The sequence below is a fragment of the Pogona vitticeps genome, chromosome 2 (genome assembly GCF_051106095.1).
Source record: "Pogona vitticeps strain Pit_001003342236 chromosome 2, PviZW2.1, whole genome shotgun sequence".
NCBI lineage: Eukaryota > Metazoa > Chordata > Lepidosauria > Squamata > Agamidae > Pogona > Pogona vitticeps.
Window position 1 is genome coordinate 233,526,089 of NC_135784.1, and position 23,453 is coordinate 233,549,541.

General features: G+C 38.5%; 1 protein-coding gene across 8 annotated transcripts in view; it reads right to left on the minus strand.

Annotated features, from left to right (window-relative positions):
• Positions 1 to 23,453, minus strand: part of TRPM3 (transient receptor potential cation channel subfamily M member 3) — a 534,030-nt gene that overhangs the window by 137,743 nt on the left and 372,834 nt on the right. For all 8 annotated transcript variants that reach the window (XM_078385072.1, XM_020798619.3, XM_020798621.3 and 5 more), the window contains exons 6-7: positions 20,754 to 20,925; positions 5,013 to 5,187 (exon numbers count right to left, since the gene is read on the minus strand). In XM_078385072.1, the coding sequence (XP_078241198.1) occupies positions 5,013 to 5,187; positions 20,754 to 20,925 (347 nt within the window). The remainder of the gene's footprint in view (positions 1 to 5,012; positions 5,188 to 20,753; positions 20,926 to 23,453) is intronic.

Here is a 23,453-nt window from a genome sequence, read left to right on the forward strand (position 1 = left end):
CCATGTAATGGAACCTGGGCAAATACAGATGGTTTTAGACTGTACTGGCTATATATATGTACATATACACATACATATGTATGCATAGACATATACGTATACACGTACACATACACATACATAGGTGTATGGCAGTGATATATGAATATGAATATACTGAATCCAGTAATCTGAGCATGTGAAACATATTAAGTGAAGCCTTAAGACAATGTCCCTAGCTGTCACTGAAACAGGAACAGAAGTGCCTAATATGAAGTTAGTTCCACCAAAGTCATTTTCCAACATAAGCAATAACATTTGCAGACTGGTGGCTAAATGAATTCATTCTCTCATTTGGCAGTCTACATGTATTCCAAGCACACTGGGGAACAAAAATCCCAGCAGAATGGCTCCTTTCTTTGCTCTGGCAGATCCAGGAGAAACAGATGACAGGACTTTGGCATCCTTCTGTCTGTCATGGAAATCTCTTTTGAACTGAGGCCCTGTGTCAAAGAGGATAACATACGCAGCACTAAATTGCATTGCAATCTTTCAGCTGTGAAGCCTGTTACACTGCAGTGAACAGATGAATTTCAGGATCTGGTCCATAGCCAACATTAAATTATTTAGTGAGTGACTTCACTGAGGTGACTTCAGTTCTGTCATGTTTTTTTTTTTTTTTTAAGTTCAGGATAAGCAGTAACTACTGCTTTCTGCCGACTGAGGCTGGATCATCAGTAAAGGTATAAAATATAGTATTATATCACTTCCAGAACTCTCTCTGTCCTGCCGCTATTTATCTACACTTCTATAACTAATGCTTTGAATTCACCACATGAACATTTTCTTTGTACAGCTTTAGAAGCTCAGCTGCTTACACTGAAACTATATAACTGTGGGTATCCTTTGTCACTCTAGTAGTCCATTATATTCCAAGTGCAAATATTATAACACTCAATTTCAGTTAATGTGAGGACACATTAACTGAAACTAAATTGTGCATCATTCTTCACCTGTTATTATCCCCACATTTAAATGTTTGCATCAAGGCGGTCTGTAGTCTGTACTAAATCTAAGCACATGGAAATAATTCCATATTTTAATGGTATATTGCTCAATATTTCCCATCATTATTCCTCTCCCATGATCCAGATATTTCAAACAATTAGATTTTTATAAGGGCTGGAAAAATACAGAGCATGTAGATTAGAGATAGATCAAGGGTGTTAAACTCTAATAAATAAAAAGAGGCAAAGTCCCTCCAATAAATATTTGGAGGTGACTGATTTATTGACTGCTCTTCTATGCCCTCTTTTGCCCAATTAAGGTGGCTTACAAGTTAAAGACTGTGAGACACAATTGTAATGGATATTCAGATTTTTCCTTCACCCTCAATGAAAATAAATGGTGTCTTGGCACATTAATATACCCCAATGAAAAACTTGCCACATTACCATATCACCGAAGACTGGCTCTCATAAAAGGCAGATGTGACCCCAATGACAGGAAATGTCATCTGCCAGTAAGATACAACTTCTGGTCTATTAGGCCTAGAGAGCGGTGTAAGTGGTACATGAAAATGAGAGAGACCGCCATAGTTAGCTTCATCTCAGGTAGCACAATAACTCTGGCTGATCCTGTTACTGTCATGCCTTAGGAGGAAGGTAATATGTATGTGTACACAGTGGTGATGTAAATTGGTGGAAAAGATTTGGTTTGCCTTGAATAGCAAGGTTGGAGAAGCAGAGTTTGATCAGGTGTTTGAACACAAGATGCTAAGACCTGCAGAGGGTAAGGGCCAAGATGGAAACCAGGGCTCAAGCCCCTAGTATCTCCCTTAAATGCCATTTTAGCAAACATCTCTGCATAAGGCACTCTTTCTCCTTTAGATACGCAGTCTGTACTTTTGTGTCACGTCGCAGGAAGGCATTTAAGGTATTGAATCAAACAGCTTGAGATTATTGATTCTAAGCACAGAAACCACTGTTGGTACTGTGAACATTGTGTACTTAGGACAGACAACCAGTGCATACCAATTAGAACATGTGGATTGTCTAGGTCAGATCCTTAAACTAAATCCTAGTGCAGATTTGCCTTAGAGGGAAGTTAAATAAGGTTAAATAAGATATTTTCCAAGTTCATACTTCACTACATCCACCAGTAAAATAGCTTGGTGGAGAAGCATTTCTATCAAAACTACTCCCCCCCCCCAAAAACTGAAATGATGGTTAAAAGATACTTCAGGAAAATCTCATAACATATTTAACAATAGTTACTTGTGAATTTTCTATTTTCTACCAAAAATAGTGCATTCATGAGCTATTTCAGATTGACCTCTTTTTATTTGTGAATGCTAAGAATGATCTCTCCATATTCTCCTACATCTCAGGAAATAAAATATCTCAGGCTAGTCCTGACACCATTGTACCTCAGTATAAGGTTGTTTTAACTTGTGTGAACTTTTGTTGAGATAAGAAAGTGGAAACCATCACGTCGTCCATACAAAGCACGTTACCATAGTCTCTCGAGACTGAAGGGTGGCTACACTACACACAGATAGAATTGCTGAATATTCAGATGAAATGAAAGCACCATTATAAAGAAAAGCTTTGCAGTGAAGCCAGACTCTGTTTAAAAGTGTGGTTTCACTACAGATATACGAAGTGAATTTGCATTTCTTACACAGAATTTGCTTTTCTTATGCATACAAGCATTACAGGACAAGACATGTAGTTTGGACTTTGGGGAAACTATTAATCAAGCAAAGAACAATGAAGGTAGCTATTTTAAAAAAAATCATTTTTGAAAGAAGGAAATTGTCCTGAAACATACTTTGCACCAGGAAATATTTAGCCTTTTAAATAATGATCTAGTCTGAGTAACTTTAGTATTAAATGCATGCTGGTAAGAATCCTGGTGCCCTGTCATATCAGGAGGCACCTGGTGACTTGTCAAATGCGACCTTCCCCAGCCTGGTGACCTTCCAGAGGCTGGAGTCATAGACCAAAACATTTTGTTTTGCTTTGATTTTTGCTACAAGTTTGTATTATCTCCCCTTGCTTTGGAATTCAGGCATTGAAAGTTGCCTTGAAAATAATGTTGATCAGTATGAGTAGAACCACCCACACAGAAAAATGCCTGATTAGTAAATAGCAAAATATGTTGCATTTGTTTCAGCATGTTTGACGTAATCATGGAGGTAGCTGACTGAAGCAATGTCAAGGGACCTACACAATCTTCAGTGTTCATTCAGTGGGTAGTTTATTTCACAGTTAGCATCCTGAAGGAGGTTTTGGATGTGGTGTAACTGGGCAAAATTATCAAATAATTTAAAAGAGGATTTTTTTGTGTGTGTGTGAAAACTGTCTGGAGTCATAGGAGTTCCAGTCTGTCTGCTGTGTATCAGCTTCCAGTCAAACTTGAAAAATACATTCCCTTCCTAGAAAAGTGGTGAAGCTTGAAATCACAGAGAAAGCACAATGCCACAAGCAAAAAAAATCTGTCTTCACTGTTAAGGGGATTTTTCCCCCTGTACTCAGGGCTGGATTTATGCACCAACCAAATAAAATAGGACTTAGCTTATTGCCTAAAAATGAAAAATAAAACAGGGATACAGATTATGAAGGGGCTCTAAATATTTTTCCTTAAAAACTGTATTTCAAGTCTTACATAACTATCAGGCCCATATACACTTTTTCAGTAACACTTTAGGGACCCTTAAACATGGCATGGCTTAGGACCTTGGCAGGTCTTAATCTTGCCATGGATGTACTACAGGTATTTGCTCTAATGCAGCATTTCCTTTCATATGCTCCAATAACTGGCAAAGTGGTAAATTCTGAAGCCCAGGAATTCATCATGACAACCCATAGTCACACCTGCCTCCCTAAATATGGTCTCAAGGAAAATTCAAAAAATGCAGACAGCTGTTTTGGTCCATTATCTGTGGCCAAGCATCTATATCCACATCCATGTCACACATACACACATTCATGAAAAAGCAAATCTGCTTAATATGTATGTATTGGAGATTTATTTTCAACCTCATATGCTGTTTATGGTTTGTGTGACTGAGGGACCTTTCTGAGCTGGGGTGATCGTCTGTCTATCCTGCACTAATGAATTGTTTCTTCCAGCCTTTGATTTCAAAGAGAGTCCTGCCTCTCTGCTGACTGTCTTCCCTCTTTTCCTGGGTTGGTGGCAGTAGTTTGTTTGCCATTGATCTGTTTAGTTGGTTGCTAAATATGTGTGCAGTACAGAAAGCAGTATGTGCAAGTCTGTAACTTAATGTCAAATAACTATAAGTAAATATATTTTTTCTTATACAGAATTTCTCAGTACTTCTACTATGTAGAAAAAAAGAAAATTTTACCAGAAATTCAAAACTCTGCAACAGTACATTAAGGCTGGATTGGAGAGACTCTTATTCACATCCTCAGTCAACCATGAAGTTTATTGACTAATATTGACTTACTCACTGTTCAAGCCATATTACCTTAAAAAAAGAGCATGTGCCAGGCCAAGCCTGCCCTCCAAACAACCAACACTAACAAATACTGCTCTGGTAGATAATCTCATTGCTCTTGCTATGAAGAAATGTCATGATTGATGGACCTCCTTTCCAAACTCCCACATTTTTTGCTATACAACACCTCTGATCTTATTTGTGAAACAGCCACATCTTCAAAGGTTTTTGCATTCCCCTCAATGGGAAAAAAAGAGAGCTCAGTTTAAGCATCAAAATGAATGTATGACATGACCTTTTCATTGAGGTGATGGTGGAATCCACACCAATGGACTGTTTATTTATTTTATTTTTTATTTATTTGATTTATACCCCACCCATCTGGTCTAAAAGACCACTCTCTCCTTTGTATTGCCCATTCTCCTTTGTATTGTCCATTAACTATCAGCTTAATGTCTATCCTCAATTAGTAACTGCAATACAATCATATTTCTGATGACTAATATTAAAATGGAAATGCTTCCAAAAAATGAGTTCTCTGAACAAATTCTGCTGTTGATAGACTTACCCTCCTTCTTCTGAATACTTGTGACCAAATGCAAGGATGTCAGATGCCCGGCCACTGCCATCACATACAACAACTGGAACTGGTGGAGTGTCACGTAGATATTCCAGGACAATAGAGATCACATTGGGACCCCCTTCTACAATGAGAGCCACCACTGGGACACCTTGCCCAATCCCTGTAGTGAAACACACAAAAACAGGAAAGAGAGAGAGAAAAAAGAAGCCAGCAAATCAAACAAATACAAATACAAAAGAACCGAACTGACCACTGAATGAATTTTTAAGGACTAATAAGATACCATGTCTAACTGCTATACTACTCCTGAAATTCCTTGCAAAACACATATTCATATCAAATGAAGTGTCTTTTATTGGTTAATTAATGGCCATAATCCTGTCCATGTAAAGTCACATGGTGGAAGCTGATGTCATCAACTGGAACTAGTAACATTTAACTACAACTAATTAAAACCTTTTTTCCCTCTGGGGAAGCCTTTGAGAGCCTTGAGAACTGGGAGCTTTTAAAAGTCACAAGCCACAGTCAGATCACCACTACCAGGATCAGAAGGAGAAGCTGGCAATATCTGAGGGGAGACATGTGGCACCAGTAGAAAAAGGCAGACAAGGACTCTATCATAGCACGACAACATATATTTCAGCAAAGCATCAGCAAATGGTTTCCTCCACCTTAAGCTTACAATCCATTACAGTTCAATTATTCATCCTAATTCTACATGACTTTACTAATGCAGGAATCTCAGAGTGCATATGAAATTCTTATGCATGTAAGAACTTCCAACAGACTTCAATGGAATGAAGAGTTTTGAGTAGAAATAAAATATACGTACATACCTCTTTCAGAGAAACCAGTATTCATGGAGTAGTTCCACTGGAGTTTTGTCTGTTAGCTATGACCTATATTTATTTATTTTATTTATTTATTTATTTGATTTGTATCCCGCCCATCTGGTAAGTCGGTACCACTCTGAGCGGCTATATATCCCTATGAACACACCAAAACTTGTCTAAATTTATTATTACTAAATTACTTTGTCTTTTTTTCTCCACAGTTTCCTGGTGAGAAACTGAGGGAGGGGGATGCCTCTCTTCTCCTCATAGAAAGATTTCTCCCCACCCCTGGAAGAAACACGAAATCTGCACAGAAATGCTACAATTTGTACAGAAAACGGCATCCTTCCTTCACAAGCATCCCCAGATCACTGAGTGGGACAGAATTTTGGCAGTTGTACAAAATTGTACAAAAGAGCAGATGAAAAATGAACAAAAATGAACAAAACAAGACTGAGATTTTGTTTCTGTAGGAAGTACGAAGTTTGTCACCTGCTCAGTTTTTTGCTTTTCTATATTTTATTAGGAATTGTGTATATTTGTTTTTAAAAGTTCAATAGTACAATACACAATTCTCCTTTATGCAACATATATATGTCTGTCTGTCTGTCTGTCTGTCTCTCTCTCTCTGTGTATAAATATAAATATAAATCACTGCACCCCTTCACTTCTCTCCCATCATTCAGCTTCCAGTTACATCCTGTCTAACCACCAGAACTACACACAGAGGGGGCAAAGCAGGCAAGAAAAAGATAAATGAGAGGAAATGGGAAGGAGTTGGCTTGAAGTGAAGGAGAAGATGAAACAATCCATGCCTTAGACTGCAGGCCCATCATGTCAGCCTGATGTCTCCTTAAAACGATGCTTGTCACATGGGCATGCTTCCACTTGAATGTTCATGCTCTCTGCCACTTTTTGGAGCTTTCTTCTTGACAATTTCATAAACTCTTTAGCATTGTGGGAAACTTTGTTTAAAGCAGCGTTGGGTAAAGGCACAGGCTATTAGTCACCTGGGGCTCCTGAGCTGAATTTGTGACCCCACAAGATACTCCCCAAAATATTAGACTTTGAAATACCACAGTTCTGTTATTATCTATCCCTCATTTGAATTGCTTCAGCATCTATTTTGTTTTACTTAACCAGTTCTGGAATTCTTCTTTTCATGTAAATATAACAATACCTCTTAGAATCTCACTTTCTTCTGCATCATTCAGTCATTTCCACAAATAATTTCTTTCTACATGTCTCTATGGTTTTGGGCTCCTTAGCCATTAGAGAAGCACAGCACTGGCATTCTTTGCTATTCGTGTAGGTAATCTGTAATCAGTAACGCCTTATTGCTGATCTGAATACATAACTAAGGTTAGAAATTATGGAATAGATTTCATGTAGTGGATTATACTGAAAAAGTTAATTTGATTTACCTAGAATATCTAACAAATTTAAAATATATTTTTGAAATTACATATGTTAAAATGTTTTATTATTTCTTAATTTGTCTACCAGTGTTGTGAGGAAGATATTTAACAGGGGAAAATATTTTCAAAGGGTTAAAAAAAAAGAGGATATACTGGCCTAGTAATATTATTTGTTGTCATGAGACCTACCTTCAATGACTTTTACCTATTTTTGAACATAATTTTAAAGTATTTAAGAAGTAGCCAATTAATTAGCACATTCTTTCCACTTTAGCCATGCCTCCTTGAGAGTCTGGCCCCTGAAACATCAGCCAATCTGAAAAATGATCTCCAGATCCACTGAAGATGCCCACTTGGTATAAAGGAAGTGCCCCACTCCACCATCCAAGTTGCCCAGGTTCTGTCATTTTATTAGGTGTATGGATCCAAGTCTATGGATCTAAGACTTGGTCCTTTTGATCAAACCTCAAGGTGAAATATGCAGTAGATACATGGGGACAAGTGGATATAACGTAAGATAGGGGCACTTCAGAGAGGTTTAAAGAAGAGCTGGCTGGTGGGCACCAAAAGCAATTAAAATTCAGCAAAACCACTGTCATCTTCCTTGGTGGCCCAGGTTTTTACTACAAGTCTGAACTACAGGTAAAAGGGGTAGTAGTAGAACAAAATCTGCTTTCACCACAATAGACCTTAATCTGTCCTTCCTCATATAAGGTAAGCATAAGTTCCTTCAGCTCCACACAATTACAGCAGGGGTAGGGAGATGGGAATGTCTCAACCTGGAGCTAATTCTGTCAACATGACAGAGTAGCATTCTGTGATGAATTCCCTCCCTCTCTAACAAGAACTAAGGCCCTATTTCAAGATACCACATAGTTCCCTGTTCCACTGGGTGCTGCTATGGGTGAGTAATGGCTGTCACTGGCAGAAAAATATAAACCATTACAATAGCAACACACAAAGCAATAGTTGCATGTTATGGAGTGAGAAATGGAGATGCTATTTTCAACAATAGATGTATTTCATAATGAGTAATTATTTTGAAGAAGAATTTATTTACACTATTTAAAATATCTTTATGCATTCATTAAAAAAAGACTAAGGAAAACTACAGGGACTCTGTACTTTCATGATAAAGGCTTCCTAATCACTATATTCTAGAAAACTATATATGAAGTTGAAGAATATGGAGAGCTAACTAATCATGACTGTTCTTGTCTTTTGAAACATGTAAGCCAAGTAGTTGTTCCTTAGTATGAAGTACAAAGCGAAGTGTTTTCTGTTACATAAAAGCATTATATAATACCCTATGTCTGGTTACATGTTTAATAATGTTCAAAGCAGCACTTGAAAGTAGATCTGTTAATTCAATATAGCAAAGTCTACTTTCTAATATTTGCATATTATATATATTCTTCCTGCTATGATTTTCCAGCACTGTTAAGCAAAATCTTTTCTAATCTCTCGTTCTGTTTATCTGCTTGCCTGTTAATCTCTGCAGAGATTGCCTTTACACGCATTGAATTAAGAGCTTTATAACTTCAACAGTAATGGGAAAAGGATCCTCTCTTTGCTTCATCCAACAGTCATTTGCAATTAAGTATTATGTATTAAGGCTGCCAATTTCTCGACATGCTTCAGTTCCCAGGTATTCAATCTACACCTCTGCAGTGTAAGGTAATTGCAGTGTTGACAGTGCATTTTCTGGGCCTTTACCCCTGTGGGTATTTGGCAGCTTGGCTCCATGGGTAACCCTCAGAGTGACAAAGCAAGCATAAATGATTTTGCAAATGTGTGCACGTGCAGCTTTTAACAAAAGAGCTACTTGGTCTCGGAAGAGGCAGAAATCTTTCATCCATTCCCTTATTGCATAAGTACATGAACCTTCAGTATAAAGACTGACATGAAAAGTGAAGGCAAACCCTTTACCAAGCCCCCAGAGCCTTGCACAGCTTTGATATCGCAGTAGCCTTTGGTCTGTTTCTAGCAGAAATCAGAATACTTGAGAAAAGACACCCCCTTGTTCTGAGTTCCTGATATGCTCCCTGCAGCAGCACATTCTGATAAACCACATTCTTTTACTATGTTATTACAGAGAAACCTCATGGCTAAGAGTTTTTCCCACAAATGTCCTTGAGGCAAGGAAAACGGAGCATCTCATCTGAAACACACTCCCGTAACTGGGCCTGCTAGTTCTCTTTGTAACTGACATAGCATGCAATAAGAGAGGCTGGAATTCTAGGATGCTATGTGGAATGGGATGAAATGGCTCAGAAATGTTTTGTTGCACATTAGGCTTGCTTTTAATGACTGGTTGCTTGCTTGCTTGAGCTTGGATTGGATTTAAATGCTTTTTGGGTTGTGGACTATGGCCAAAAACATTCAGGAATAAGCAGATTTCAATTTGGCAGCCTAACATTTTAATAAAATTGCCATTTTTATTTTCCTCATGAACATATTCCTGACCACCATACGGACTCCGTGATTGCCTTGGAGGACATCACACAGTTATGTCAAAAAGTTTTTGTTAATTCAAGATTTGATTACGCCTCATGCAAAACTATGATTAAAACTTTATTTGCTTTTTAGTCTGTTGAAAGTTCCCTTATCATCATTTTCTTTTTATGCTCACATCACAACTTGGTAAAAAATATATTTATTTTAATATTAGCAGTTGGAAATATTTCAGCTAGATTTTTAGAGTTTTTTTAATGTAGATTCCAGGACAAGATTTGAGCATTTAAGTCCCACCCACACACCCACTTGTATTGCATCAAACTTGACTTTACAGAACAGCACAATATCCAAAAGACAAAACAAGACATGAGGGAAAAATAATGTGTTTTATATTATAAAGGCACTGCTTTAAGTCAGTCAATATCTTACATTATTGGTGAATATTTTGGGTTGATTCCATTTGTATTCCATCAGAGGGGCATTCATGTGCAATACCAGTAAAAACATTCCCACTGATGGAGGATGGTGCGAAGAGGCTAAGTCCTCATGCCCACCGTTGCTGGTGTTCCACAGGATCCTCCAATGTACTGGAGCCAATTTTCATGGTTGCACTAGAAGGGGCCACATCTGCAAAGATCTCCCCCATCCAACCAGCAGAATAGCTCTTATGGATCAAAAGCATCCCATTGATAGAAAGAGCCTTTAATCCGTGAAAAGATTTTGCTGGATGTAGTGTCTGGATGGCAATACATATAATTAATCTGAAAGAAATCCATATGATGTAACTGATATTTACAAATTGGGGGGCCATTGGCTATAGGAACTAGGAGTTTCCAGAGGAGTAATAAGCCCAGGAGTGCTAGAATTTTAACCTACATGATTAAGGAAGATCAATTACCACACAGTAATGTCCTACGTATTGCTCTTAGGTCAGATAACCTCCTTTTCCACTTCATTTGTCTTTGGATTCAGACTCATCATGGTTACTCACAATCTGTTCCAACCACAACCAGACACCAAGAAAGCACCTCCCAGGTTTGAAAATGCATTAATTATTGAGGAGAAGGTGAAAGGAAGATCGGGACATAAGTAAATGAGCATTCCAATGCATTTGATGAGGATGCAATGATCAGAGAAGATGCCAGTGATGACAATTGAACGTCCCTTTGCCTTCCCAGCCCCCTTCATATATTCTCAGGCATAGGATGACAAAGGGAAGCCCACGGGTCACATGAATAGATACTGCAAACATTTAACAGCATTAGGACTTCCCGTTCAAATTGAACCTCCTCCCATTCCTCTCCATTCCATTTTTACCACAGTTCTGATGGGAGACTAAACTTAGTTCCAGAAATCTACCTGATTTATGCCATACACATAACTACTTAAAGGAAATGGAGCATATTCAGAATAAAATATTTTTTGATCATATATCTTCTTCTAAAAGATGAATGAGGACATACGGTACTTTCAACTTCCTAGGCTGCTGTTTGACTCACTGCAATTATTTGGATTATCCAGACTCCATAACTTGGAACAGTATTAATAAAGTAAACCAAACTTCTAATTGTGGCTTCGGTATACAGAGGAAAACAAAATACTCCAAACAAACTCAATCTGAAACATGCATTTATAGCTACTTCTTATTAGATGGTCTGTTGTAAGTTATTCTATTATTGTAAAGTAGAGGTGGACACCTTTCTACATGTAGGAAGCTGTGTTGTCAAATCCTCTGATGCCTACACTCCCCTGCTGCTGATTTCATTGTCACTCCACTGCATTTCAGTTTGCAGGGTGGAGTTGCAGGTGGCAAGTGGACCACATATTGCCCCCTTCTTGCCCGTCTTCAAGAGTAAGGAAAAATAATTTTTACTATCAGGGAAATAATTTCAAGGGACAATAAAAGTTTTATAGGAGAAACTTCTGATTGCTATGCTCAGGACTAGTTCTGTTTAAAGGCTTCTCAGTGGAACAACCTGAATGTTCCAGTCTTACAAGCTGAATCCTGACCTGCATAAACATCACGTTCCACACTCACATGTTTATTCTCTCTTTGCCAGTCTTGACAGAGGGCATCGGGGAGTTCTGCAGGACATTCAAGATTCACCTTGTGCTAATTCCCAAGGCCCTGAGACACTGCTCACATTGCAAGCATCACTTCAGTGCCTTAAAAGCTAGCAACTGAAAAAAGGATGCTGAATCTTATACCCTGGGCCCAATTCTGCAAGAACATAAGGATGTGGTGAATGGAATAACAGAAGCCACACAATCCAGGTTCTATTCAACTTGTCTGGTTATTTCTAGAAAAGGCAACATGCACCACTGGTTGAAACTCAGCAAGATCTTACAAAAGGTATGTTGTGAAGAAAAAAATATATCCTCTTCCAGAAATGCATTAATTCTGCAAGGAAAATTCAAAGGAATCAGGTGATTTTTAGGAGGCTAGGGAATTGCTTGTCTTGGATGTTTTTGAGAGTTAAGGCCTTAGGAATGGACCTCAACAGATGGGAAACTTTGACATCTGAGCGTTCAGCCTGGAGGCAGGCGGTACAGCATGGCCTCTCCCATTTTGAAGAGACCCTTGTCCAGCAGGCCGAGGCAAAGAGGCAGTCCTGAAACCAGCAAAATCAGGGAGCTGGACAGTGGACAGACTGTATTTGCCTTCAGTGTGGAAGGGATTGTTACTTTCGAATTGGCCTTCTCAGCCAGACTAGACGCTGTTCCAAGACCTCTATTCAGAACATGTTACCATAGTCTCTCGAGACTGAAAAATGCCTACTGAAAGCATTCATTATGAATGACTGAGGTAAAAACAGCCTTTTTAGGATTACAGTGTCAAGCACTTTGAATTCTGTGACTCTGAAGCATCTGAAGACTGAATGGCAGAAGTTGTGCAAGCCAGTTAGTAATAATTAACTAGACAGTTTGGTGCTACCCAGTTGCAGATAGATGTTCTTTGATTTTTCATATGACATTTTAACTGTTACCAATGCATTTTCAAGGTTACTGTGTTCTCTTATTTTACTTTACCTTCACAAACATAGGAAGACAACACTTTTTTTTAAAAAAAGTATTATTTGTTCTCTATTTTCTCAGCAGGCTACCATATCCCGGCAGCTGTTTGAAAGAGAAACATAATAGCTACCTTCCCCTGAGAACAAAGGGCAGCATTCACATAAGAAAACTGTATGGCTGATTTGCTGTTTGGCTTCTTATTTACAATCATTAGGGTTAGGTTTTAGAAATTAAGATCCGTAAATTTTAGGCCACCTGCAATTCTGAGATTCACTTACTACTCCCCAATGCTTTAATTCCCCCTCCCCTGCAGTTCTTATTCTTTCTATTGAGAAAGAAATAACTGTAAGTGTAAATAAAGAAATAAACATTGAATCCATTATAAATAGCAGCACGGTTAATAGTTCCAAGAACTACTGTGCATATGCTGTATCACCTTGCATTGGAGGTGTTTGAGCATATATATAAGATTGTGCTATCTACTACTTTATAAAGTGATTGAGAATATTCTGTTACTAAATGACCAAGTTTATTTTAAATATCTATCTGTCTGATTTAAACCCCGTATTCCCAATGACATGATTACACAGAGAAATCCAGTCTCAAGCTGTAAAACTGGCTACTGCATTACTAGGATGGAAATCTTGCTATGCACAGGAAAATACTATGTGCACAGGGCAAATCAAAACAATTGTGGCAGGAAGGCAAAGTAGGAAACATCTAATCTTCTCTGTGATTATCTTTGCAATTTTAAGAAAACATTATAATTCTTCCAAGTTACATTGACTTTGTTGTTATTGTTGTTGTATACAAACTGACGTTCATCCCTACCGTGGAACTGTAGTAGGCCAACTGCACATGGCCCTCTCTGGCTGGTATAGAGGTATTTGGGGAGAGACACATTATTCTGTTTGCTTACATCCTTACTAGCAGCCTGGGTCATCCAAGACTTGAAAATAGGCAGCAACTAATACTTGGAAAAGTTATTTATGATGACGATACCTTCCAAAATTTCACCTAGGCAAATCTGGGAGTGGGAGTGCAAAGAAATAACCCTTCCAAGCTCTGGTTCCAACCTCAGAACAATGGCACTGCCAAGTGTACCATTCTACGTTTTAAAATCATTTACTTGAAAATAAATGAAGGTGCACCCAGCATATGAAAGTTATGCTTGTTTGAAATCAGCGTTAGGGACAATGGGGACCCTCATCTGTGGCTCATGTTTCTGTGGCTTGGCAAACTCTGTAATTCAAATTGTTATAAGTCTAACTACAGAGCTCACCAAAACCCAGACACCGAGTGCCAACACTGCAGAGGGTCCTCCTCCTAATCTACAATGAAAAACATCCAAAAATCACATCCTGTATTGTTATTGTAGCACTATAGTTTGCATTGATGTACAGTAGGGCCCCTATATCTGCTGGAGATTGGTTCCTACACATGGATACTGAAAACCATGGATAACAGTGATTTTTTAATATATATAAGCTATACATCCTTATGGATTTTTTCTTGTAATATTTTTATCTTTTCAGACCATGGATAAGTGAATCAATAGATACTGATCTCATGGATAAGGGGGTCCTACAGTATCTACCCTGCTCTTTGCCCATTGTTTGACTCAGTGAAAACCCTAGGATGAAGCCAAAGCTTCATAGCATTGAATTGGGGATTTTGCTGCAAAGGGCATTTTTCAGCAAGTCAAGAAAAATTGAATTTGAAGAAACAACCACACATATTCTCAGAATAAAGAAAATATTTTTCTAACAGCAGAACTGTACTTCTTACAGTTCACACTTTCATGTAGGCTGTGAATTAATCTAAATGACACTTGTGTTGGAGTGATAAAAGACAAGTTACTTGAAGGTGAGACAGATAACCAAGTAATATCTCTGTAGGATAGCACCCATTATACTGATTTTATATTTAAACAACACAATCTGTTTTCTGCTCACCTGGAAAACAGAATCCAAAAATAAGAAAAGCTGACTGCTTTCTGCTCAAGTCTGTAATGACTGAAGTGTCAGTTATGAACAAAGCCAATGTACAGTTGATAGAACCTGATTCTGACTTTAGGAGCACTCACATTTACCATTAAAAGGACACATGACTAGCAAATATGTATACAACAGGATCTTCTATTTATATTCACTACCCGAAATTTGTTCCTATGTATCATTCAAATTGACAAAAATAATAACATTCTGTTTGTTGGAATTACAGAAATCCTAGCTCCCCATTTACCAGCACCCACCACTGTATTCTCACCATGACATGAGGAGTGGGGAGGAGGCACAAAGCCCCTGGCATACATGCAGACACACCATGGCCAAGGGTTCCTGATTTTCTGTCTTACATCAAGCAGGATCCATTTATGGGAGTAAGCAGAATAGTCTTCCCTGCTTCCCCTGAGGGAGGGGGTGATGGCACTAGCCTGGTCTGAGGGGTGTAGATCTACACCTCCCTCAGGTGGATAGAGAAACCTGTGCATTGGTCCTTGTGGGCCCCATACTGCACTATTCCAGTGCAATTACCCAGCTGATGGGCAGGGGATGGGTATACTGGTTGGCAGATGAGTTAGCTTGTGACTGGATCCTGCTTATGTTCCACCAAGTGTTATCAAATGTCAAACAAATGTTATCAAACATTAAAGTAATATTTTTATCCCAATTTTGCAATCTCATACTTGTTTGTTATCTTTCCTGCCTTGCCTTCCCATGTTCCTGGTTGCTGGGGTGCAATGTATGTGCATTATACTTTTGCATGATCACACGTTTTGCACTTTGTTCATGCTTTTGCATGATCACACACTGTGAGCAAAAGCCCATTCATGAAAGTGTAATGTAAATGCCAAGCAAAGAGGAATTGCACAATTTGATTGTGCAATCTTGTGTGCAATTTCTATTGGGATGGTTGTGCAATGCACTGGTGGAAGTGCTGCACTAATAGCACTTCCACTTTGATGCTATTCTAGCTACCACAGACATAATGTTAAGTTACACCCCTGTGGCTACACAATAGGATTTTGTCCTGGATATTTCAAATCTTTTTATAAGGAGTCTCCCCCCACCTTCCTGGTCTGTAATGAATGTTGCAGGCAGTTTTTTTCTAAGGGAAACCCCTAACAAGATGGGCATTAATTGTAGTTTCTCCTTACCTATGTCAAATTGGTATAACATATGAGAATATGAACGGTGATCACCTCCAAATAGATTCCCTAATTGACCCAAGGGGAACAGATATTCAGTCCACTGGTGATTTCAGTTGTCTGAATATTTTCCCAATGCAAGAACAAAGGTATGGGATGTATTATAAGCATAGGAAGGATGTATTTTCACTCCACAATTATACAGTTTGATACCACTTCAACACTTCAATGGTCATGAAGTCATCTGATGGAATCCCAGGCTTTGCCATTTGGTTAGATGCCTAGAATTTTTTAGTGACATAGTTTCATAGACTGCATAGTAACTATGCATGTTAAAATTGAATGCATTACAAGCAAAGGAAACATATGAACGCTTAACTTTAGAAAGCATGTTAGAATATGTTGTTGAGAGGGCTAACACTAAGGCAAGTAGTATAGGATGTCTACTGTGTTTCGTTCTAACATAGAATTTCCCACTGCTGGTCTGTTGATGATACATGCAATTTTGCTCTGAAATGGTCTGTGAAATTAGATCCCTCACGCCAAGCTAGAAAATATAGTTGAAGTATATAATGTTCTCACCTTTCAAGCGCTAAATGCTAAGAGCTCTGTGAAGTTATCTATCCAAGCCTTTTCAGACATGAGAAGAGAATGATGAATCAACAGCATCATACTTCGGAACCAAAGTAAATGGATTCCTTCTCAACAGCTCAGAATAGACTATATGTCAGAATGCAATCTGTCACGGTGCTGTGTTCAGTCTTGGCAATGCATCCCCAGCTGTACAACACCCAAACACTCCAAACCGAAACATGGAGCATTTTCAAGCCGTGTCTGCTCACAATAGCATCTAAAGAGTAAATACTGATATGGCACAGATGGCACCCTTGATTAAGTTGACATCTAGACGTAAAATCAAATCGATTTTCAGTAGGAGCAGATGATGGCACAACAGGTGACATAATTTTGTCTGATGTGTTACACCTGGCTACCAGTGTGCCTCCTGCAATTTGCAAATGAATCAGAACAGGTAATAACACTGAAAACCAGCTTGGTTTAAATTATCCATAATGTGCTTCTATATATATCTAATATACTGAAGAAGTACTGTAGCCGTGCAAAACAACTCCAGTTTAGGGACTGACTAGTATACTGTAGTGTAAGATTTCAAAGACTACACCTTTTGGGGGCTTGAACAGGATCTTGAAAAGCATGTAGAAGAAGACATGCCTTGTATTAACTTGTCACCATATTAACCTGAATGCAACCAACAAAATTCAGTTCTGCATTAATATCTGAATGACAGATCCAGAAGCAATTATTCTGTAGGAAAAACAAAATTGGGGAACTTGCTACTTTAATTTCCGCACAAATAAATCAAGCATAGATAATAAACCCAATAGCTTGGGTGTTTTTGTTTTCGTTTTTTTTGGCGAGGGAAGTTGGCATTAGACACAGTAAAATAGGAAGTGGATCATAGCTTCCTTTAAGAACCACAAGGAACCAGAGGTTATATTATAGTCAATTTAATTATCAATTGCATTGATAATGAAGTGAACCTGTCCATAAAAGCTCACCTTAAAAATATTTAAGTTACTCTTTAAGGTGCCGCCACTTTTTTTTGTCTTTTTTTTAGTTTTTAACTTTTGTTTTAATTCATAACAGTTACATTGGGTAATTGCTCCTAATGCCAGTCAACATTTTTTAACTTAACCTGGGGTTACATCAGCACTTCTCTAGTTATCACTAGCATCAGGGATGGAAGGGTATAGGAAATGAAAGCTGTTGTGGGGCAGCAGGATCTGAACTTTACAAAAAACCCAGCTCCTGCCACCAATTCTGGAATACTTTAACTCATTTCATGTAGTCTCTCCAGGGCCTCTCAGGTTGATTGTTTCAGTAAAATATTCTTTCTGCATCTGTAATAATCTATTTTACTTAAAACCAGATCTTTCTTTTTTATCCAAGGATTTCAGAGACTTGTAGAAATGCCTGAAATCTATATATAATGAAGACCAAAACAAGGTAAAACACATACCTTAATAAAATTATTTCAGATGGATTTCTTCTCTACTTTATAAAACACTTTATCCTGTCAAATATATATGCATCCAAACATCTCTTGTCACTAAAATTCAACATTACAAATATAGGAATGTTTCTGGTTTTACCAAAGTTGAAGTAAATATTCACTGATATGTGTTGTAGATAAATATATTAATATATGCATAATTTACAGAGAAGAGATTGCCACAAGATAAATGGTTATGAGGTTAGAAATAGACTTAATTCTGAAATGTTATTTGTTTGATGTAAATGAAAAAGTGGACAGAGTGGTAACATAGATTAGGAACAAATTCTTTACAGCCATGTAAATCATTTGTTGACCTCATTGGACTAGTTGCGCTCTCTCTCTCTGAGCATTAAGTGGGGAGGAAGCTAGCTAGGTATTTATTTATCTTATTTAAAATATTTATAAATTGCCTTTCTCCTGAAAAGGGCCTGAGGCATGTACACTGCCTTGGGATCTCTAAGGTAAAGGTGGACATAAATGTAGACAATAAAATAATAATAGTAAATAAATTACCTCTGTCCAGCTAAATTCTAGTTAAGTAATAAAGGTGTAAACACATATTTAAAACTCTGAGTTTGATATGGGAGCTGATCTTTTAAGTCTAACAAAGAAAGCATGCATAATTACCATAGGGTGTTGGAATAAGGCTTAGAAGACAGATTTAAGTTTCACACAGACTCATGAAACTCACTGAGTGATGCTGGCCAGCCCTCTCTTTCTCACCCTGATCTTCCTTCCTCACAGGAAAACAAACAAAATAGCTGAACTAAAATACAATGAAAAGCAAGTTAGTTTTCTTTGTTTAACTCAACCCAGCGAGGTACAGGAGACTAGACTAGTGAAATTAGAGTCACATGCCTGACTCTAACCACTAGATGGGCCCCAACGTATTGCCAGTTAGCCACGTTTAGCCGTGACAAGTTACATAAACTTTATGTGCACACCAAAAGGTAAACATTACTCTAGGGAAAATAATTTGCCCCTCTCTTTCAAAACTCCAGAAAAAAAAGTAAAATTGCATATAAAATTCTCTAAGCCTTAATCAAACAATCATCTTTGAAGAAGAAATTCCATCATGAGACAACTCCCTCCCCCAGTCTTCATATACAGTATGTCAAATAGTCTTGCCAATGTGCCTCCTCTATTCAGTGGTGGGATTCAGCAGGTTCGCACCAGTTCTACAGAACCGGTAGCTAATGTATTATTGGTTCTGCAGAACCGTTTGTTGGCCTGCTGAATCCCACCACTGCCTCTATTGTTTTCAGTGCTGCTGCTTACAGAGTATATGCAGACGGTGGGTGCAATCCAGCCTTATGCTTAGACTACCCCTATTTAAATCAACAGCACAAGTTAATCCCTGCTAACTTAATAGTTATCCCAATGACTTCAATGGCGGCGTTCTAAAGATTCCAAGAACTTCCCCAGATAAAGGATGCACTTCTCTTGAAACCCAGCAAGACTCAGTGCTGTAACACAGCATCCTGGCAAATGTAAAATGCCCTTTGATAAATTTATAATGTGTGTTCTACTACTGAAATGTCAAGATAACACGGTGCTTCACAAAAATGTAATCTACATATAAAATTCTGCTAGTTTTCTCATTCTCATGGTTTAATCATAGAGTTTTACTAAATATTTCTATCCAGGTTTTTAGTATGTGGCTAACACAGTACATTCTATTACTATGATGAGCTGCTATTATTTGGATTAGTTTAAGCTTCTCTGGGTGCACACAGAAATCCTTAGTCAAGAGTTCTTGCTTTACTTAATTATTGGTGGGAATAGAAATACTACTTTACCCAGGCTTCATGCTCTGGAGAGGATACTTCTCGATACATAGCATGTTACCTCGAGACTGAACAATGCCTATGGAGAACAGATGATGTCTAGGAGGCAGGAGCTTTCAGTGGATGGAATAAAAAGAGTAGTTCCTTATCTATACAGCCCAAATCAGGTGCAATGGATTGCCTTTCCAAGTCATTTTATATCCTCTTCTGATTCAGTACAAGAAACATCCATGCCTACATGTTCTTAAGTGGCTGCCTCTGAAAGGATCCAGATCACAATGAAGAAAGATTTCACCTTGGAAGATACCTTTCAGACCTCAGCATACCTCTCGGTAACCCAACTGCCTAATCTTTGAGGAGCCTCAGAACTGATCTGTGATGAAGCTGGAAAAGGAAATCAGGAAGGCTCCACATATGTGTGCATGTCTACAGTCCTTTCTGGATTTTGGATGCTGCCATTACAAGTCAGTTTCATCTATGAAACCTGCCTTCTTTTGACACAGTCTACTTTGCCTGCATTTGCAGCCAAATGTCCTTCCCTACTTGAGATCCTTCTCATCATGACATGCATATAGCATTATTTATGTGCTCCATCCTAGCAGGTCCCTAGCTTCCTACTTGTTGCCCTGACTCTTATAAGTAGTGTTAGGAATTTTGATTTTGAACTTGCTTCTTCATTCTCTGTGAGTATCATTTGTGGCCTTGATGAAACTCTTTAATGAAGTCAGTCTTATAATTAAAGACATATTCATTCATATGTGAGTATGCACAACAACTCATGCAACTTTAATATGATGTGATTGATTGTACATAGGCTATGTGACAATGCAGAAAATACCCATTGGTTCAGAAGCACGTTGGAGCATTTGACTACAATTTGTATCTAGCCTGCTTTCAATCCTCTCCACCATTTAAACCTGGGCTGTTTTTTAAAAGGTATATTGTCATTTTGTCACCACGATTAACAGGTAGATGAAGAAAGTGAATTGCTCACTTGTATTTATCTTCTGAAGTGAGATGTGCTTTTCCAATTGTCTGCGAAGTTTTACTTCTGCACCATATTTTCCTGTAGTCCCATTATCCGCCAGAATAAAATGGGAATGCATGCTGTTGAGTACTGTCAATTTACTCATCGGATTGGACATCGTTTGGTATGGTCGGACGACCTGCATACGAGAGAAAAGTAGAACATACAGCTACTGGGAGAAACTGTACAGCATTCCTAATATAGCGATAATAATTTGATAACAAGGTGTCAACAAAATTTTTGCCAGTGCTTTTCTCGCTCAATTTAAATACAGCCGGAGGTTTTAAGAACACAAAAAACACTCAAATTTATTGTTAAAACCATAGGTTGCAACAATGGTGGTATAAAAATGAGGTATCACATTGGGATCATACTTTTGACGGGAAAATTGGTTTTTCTGATGTTTATACTTCAGTTCCGCTTTCACAATTCAAATATTAGAGTATCAACATTAGTCTTCCCACCATAATTTTTTGAATGAGTCATGTTAGTTTGGAAGTCCCATTATCGTACACAGAAGTATCTTAAATATTCACTACACATCACATATTATGCGGGCATTCCCAGTGTTGTTTCCACAGGCCCAAATCCACTGTGACATTCACACACATCATAGAGCTCCCCCCCCCTTTCCCTCATCCTTTTGGCCCATGGAATCACTCTGAAACTGGCGAGCATTTCCCAGCCCTCTGGAATTTTTTGCGATGCTCAAGGAACTGTACTGGAGATTTAGTTTGAGATCCATGGCTAAACTACATGTCTTGTTATTTGTTTAGTAACATTATTCATGTGGTGACATGTCTACATTTGTTGACATCCATACTTTCTTACTACAATGTAATTTGTTGCTACTCTGGAAGCCAGATTGAGGGAAAGTTACAATGATTTTGCCAAACTTTTAGGGCATTTCTTGTGAAAGTAGCACTCCAGAGTAATATGAATATACAAATAAAAGGACATATCAGCCACCTTTTTGTTTCATGAATTTGGATGTCCTTTTATTCCTTTTTTCAACAGTTAGTGGGAAAGTTTAGCAGAAAATAACTTGTTCCTGCCTGAATCAAAACAAAATGTCTTAGGGTGCGTTATAGTGACAGTAAGAATATCTGTTGATAGGGTTTTGTGCAAATAAAAACTAGTTTTTAAAATCCCAGTTAAACAACACACAAAGAAGCCCAATTTTATTTTTGGCCGGAATGTAAGTTTTTTAGGAGAGGCAGGAAGGGCTTTTTAAAATACTGTACAGTGCTATTTAAATTGTATCACTTCACATCATCTGGCCATTTTGAATGCTGCTATCGTAAATTAAGCACTGTAAGAAAGTAAGTAACAGAGAAAAAAAGGATCCAGCAGAACTGGTGAAAAGTCCTTTGTTAAAGGACTTTCCATTTGCAGCTTGGTTTCAGGCTGGAAAAGCAAGGAGGGAGGTTAACTCATTAGAGCAGAAGACACAGCTTGCAGATTATCATACGTGTGAGGTGGGAACAGAGGCCTTTTCTCCAATGAGTGCCCAGAACTTGAGGATTTCTCTCAGCTCTAGAATATTTCTTTTGCACCTCTGCAAAACTAATGGGAAAAAAACACACACGTATACCATAATTGGCCTCTCAAACCAGTTTAAATTCTGTAATTTAAATCAGAACTGCGATTTCCAAAATGAATAGGTGCACCAATATATAAACCATGTGACAGGAAATTGAATTAAAATACTGTGAAGTTGATATTGATACAAATCAACAGTACAACCGGGTCCTTAGTCTCGTGGTGCAGTGGTTAAACTGCAGTACTGCCGTGAAGACTCTACTCATGACCTGAATTTGATCTTGGCTCAAGGAGCTGGCTCAAGGTTGACTCAACCTTCCAACCTTCCGAGTTTGGTAAATTGAGTACCAGTTTGCTGGATAGGTGGGCAACGTGTAGCCTGCATAATTAAATTATAAATCGCCCAAAGAGAGCTTTATTTATTATTTATTTATTTATTTATTTATTTTATTTATATCCCGCCTATCTAGTCAATAGACCACTCTAGGCGGCTCACAACAGGGGTACAACAATGACTAAAAACGAATTTACAAAGAAGAAAACTTTCAACCATAAAATTATAAACTAAGAAAAAGAAAAAAGGAAAATCAGGATTAGCTAAGTGGGGGTGGGGGGGAAGGCCTGCCGAAACATCATTGTCTTTAATTGCTTTTTAAAAATACCCAGCGAGGGGGCCGCGCGAATGTCCGGGGGAAGGTTGTTCCAGAGGCGAGGAGCCACCGCCGAGAAGGCCCGATTTCTTATCTTCTCCTTCCGGGCCTCCCTCGGCGTTAGGCTCCTCAACCTCACCTCCTGGCTCGTGCGAGTGACACGGGTAGAACTTGGTGGTAGAAGGCGTTCCGCCAAATATCGAGGCCCTAAACCGTTTAGGGTTTTGTACGTGAGCATCAACACCTTGAAGTCGATGCGGAATCGGATGGGCAGCCAGTGCAATGCGGCCAGAGTGGGTGAGATATGTTGGAATTTTTTCACCCCACTAAGGAGTCTGGCCGCCGCGTTCTGCACCACCTGAAGTTTCCGCAGCAGCCTCAAAGGTAGCCCCACGTAGAGCGCATTACAGTAGTCTAATCTTGAGATTACGAGCGCGTGCACCAAAGTGGTGAGCGCCCCAACATCAAGATAGGG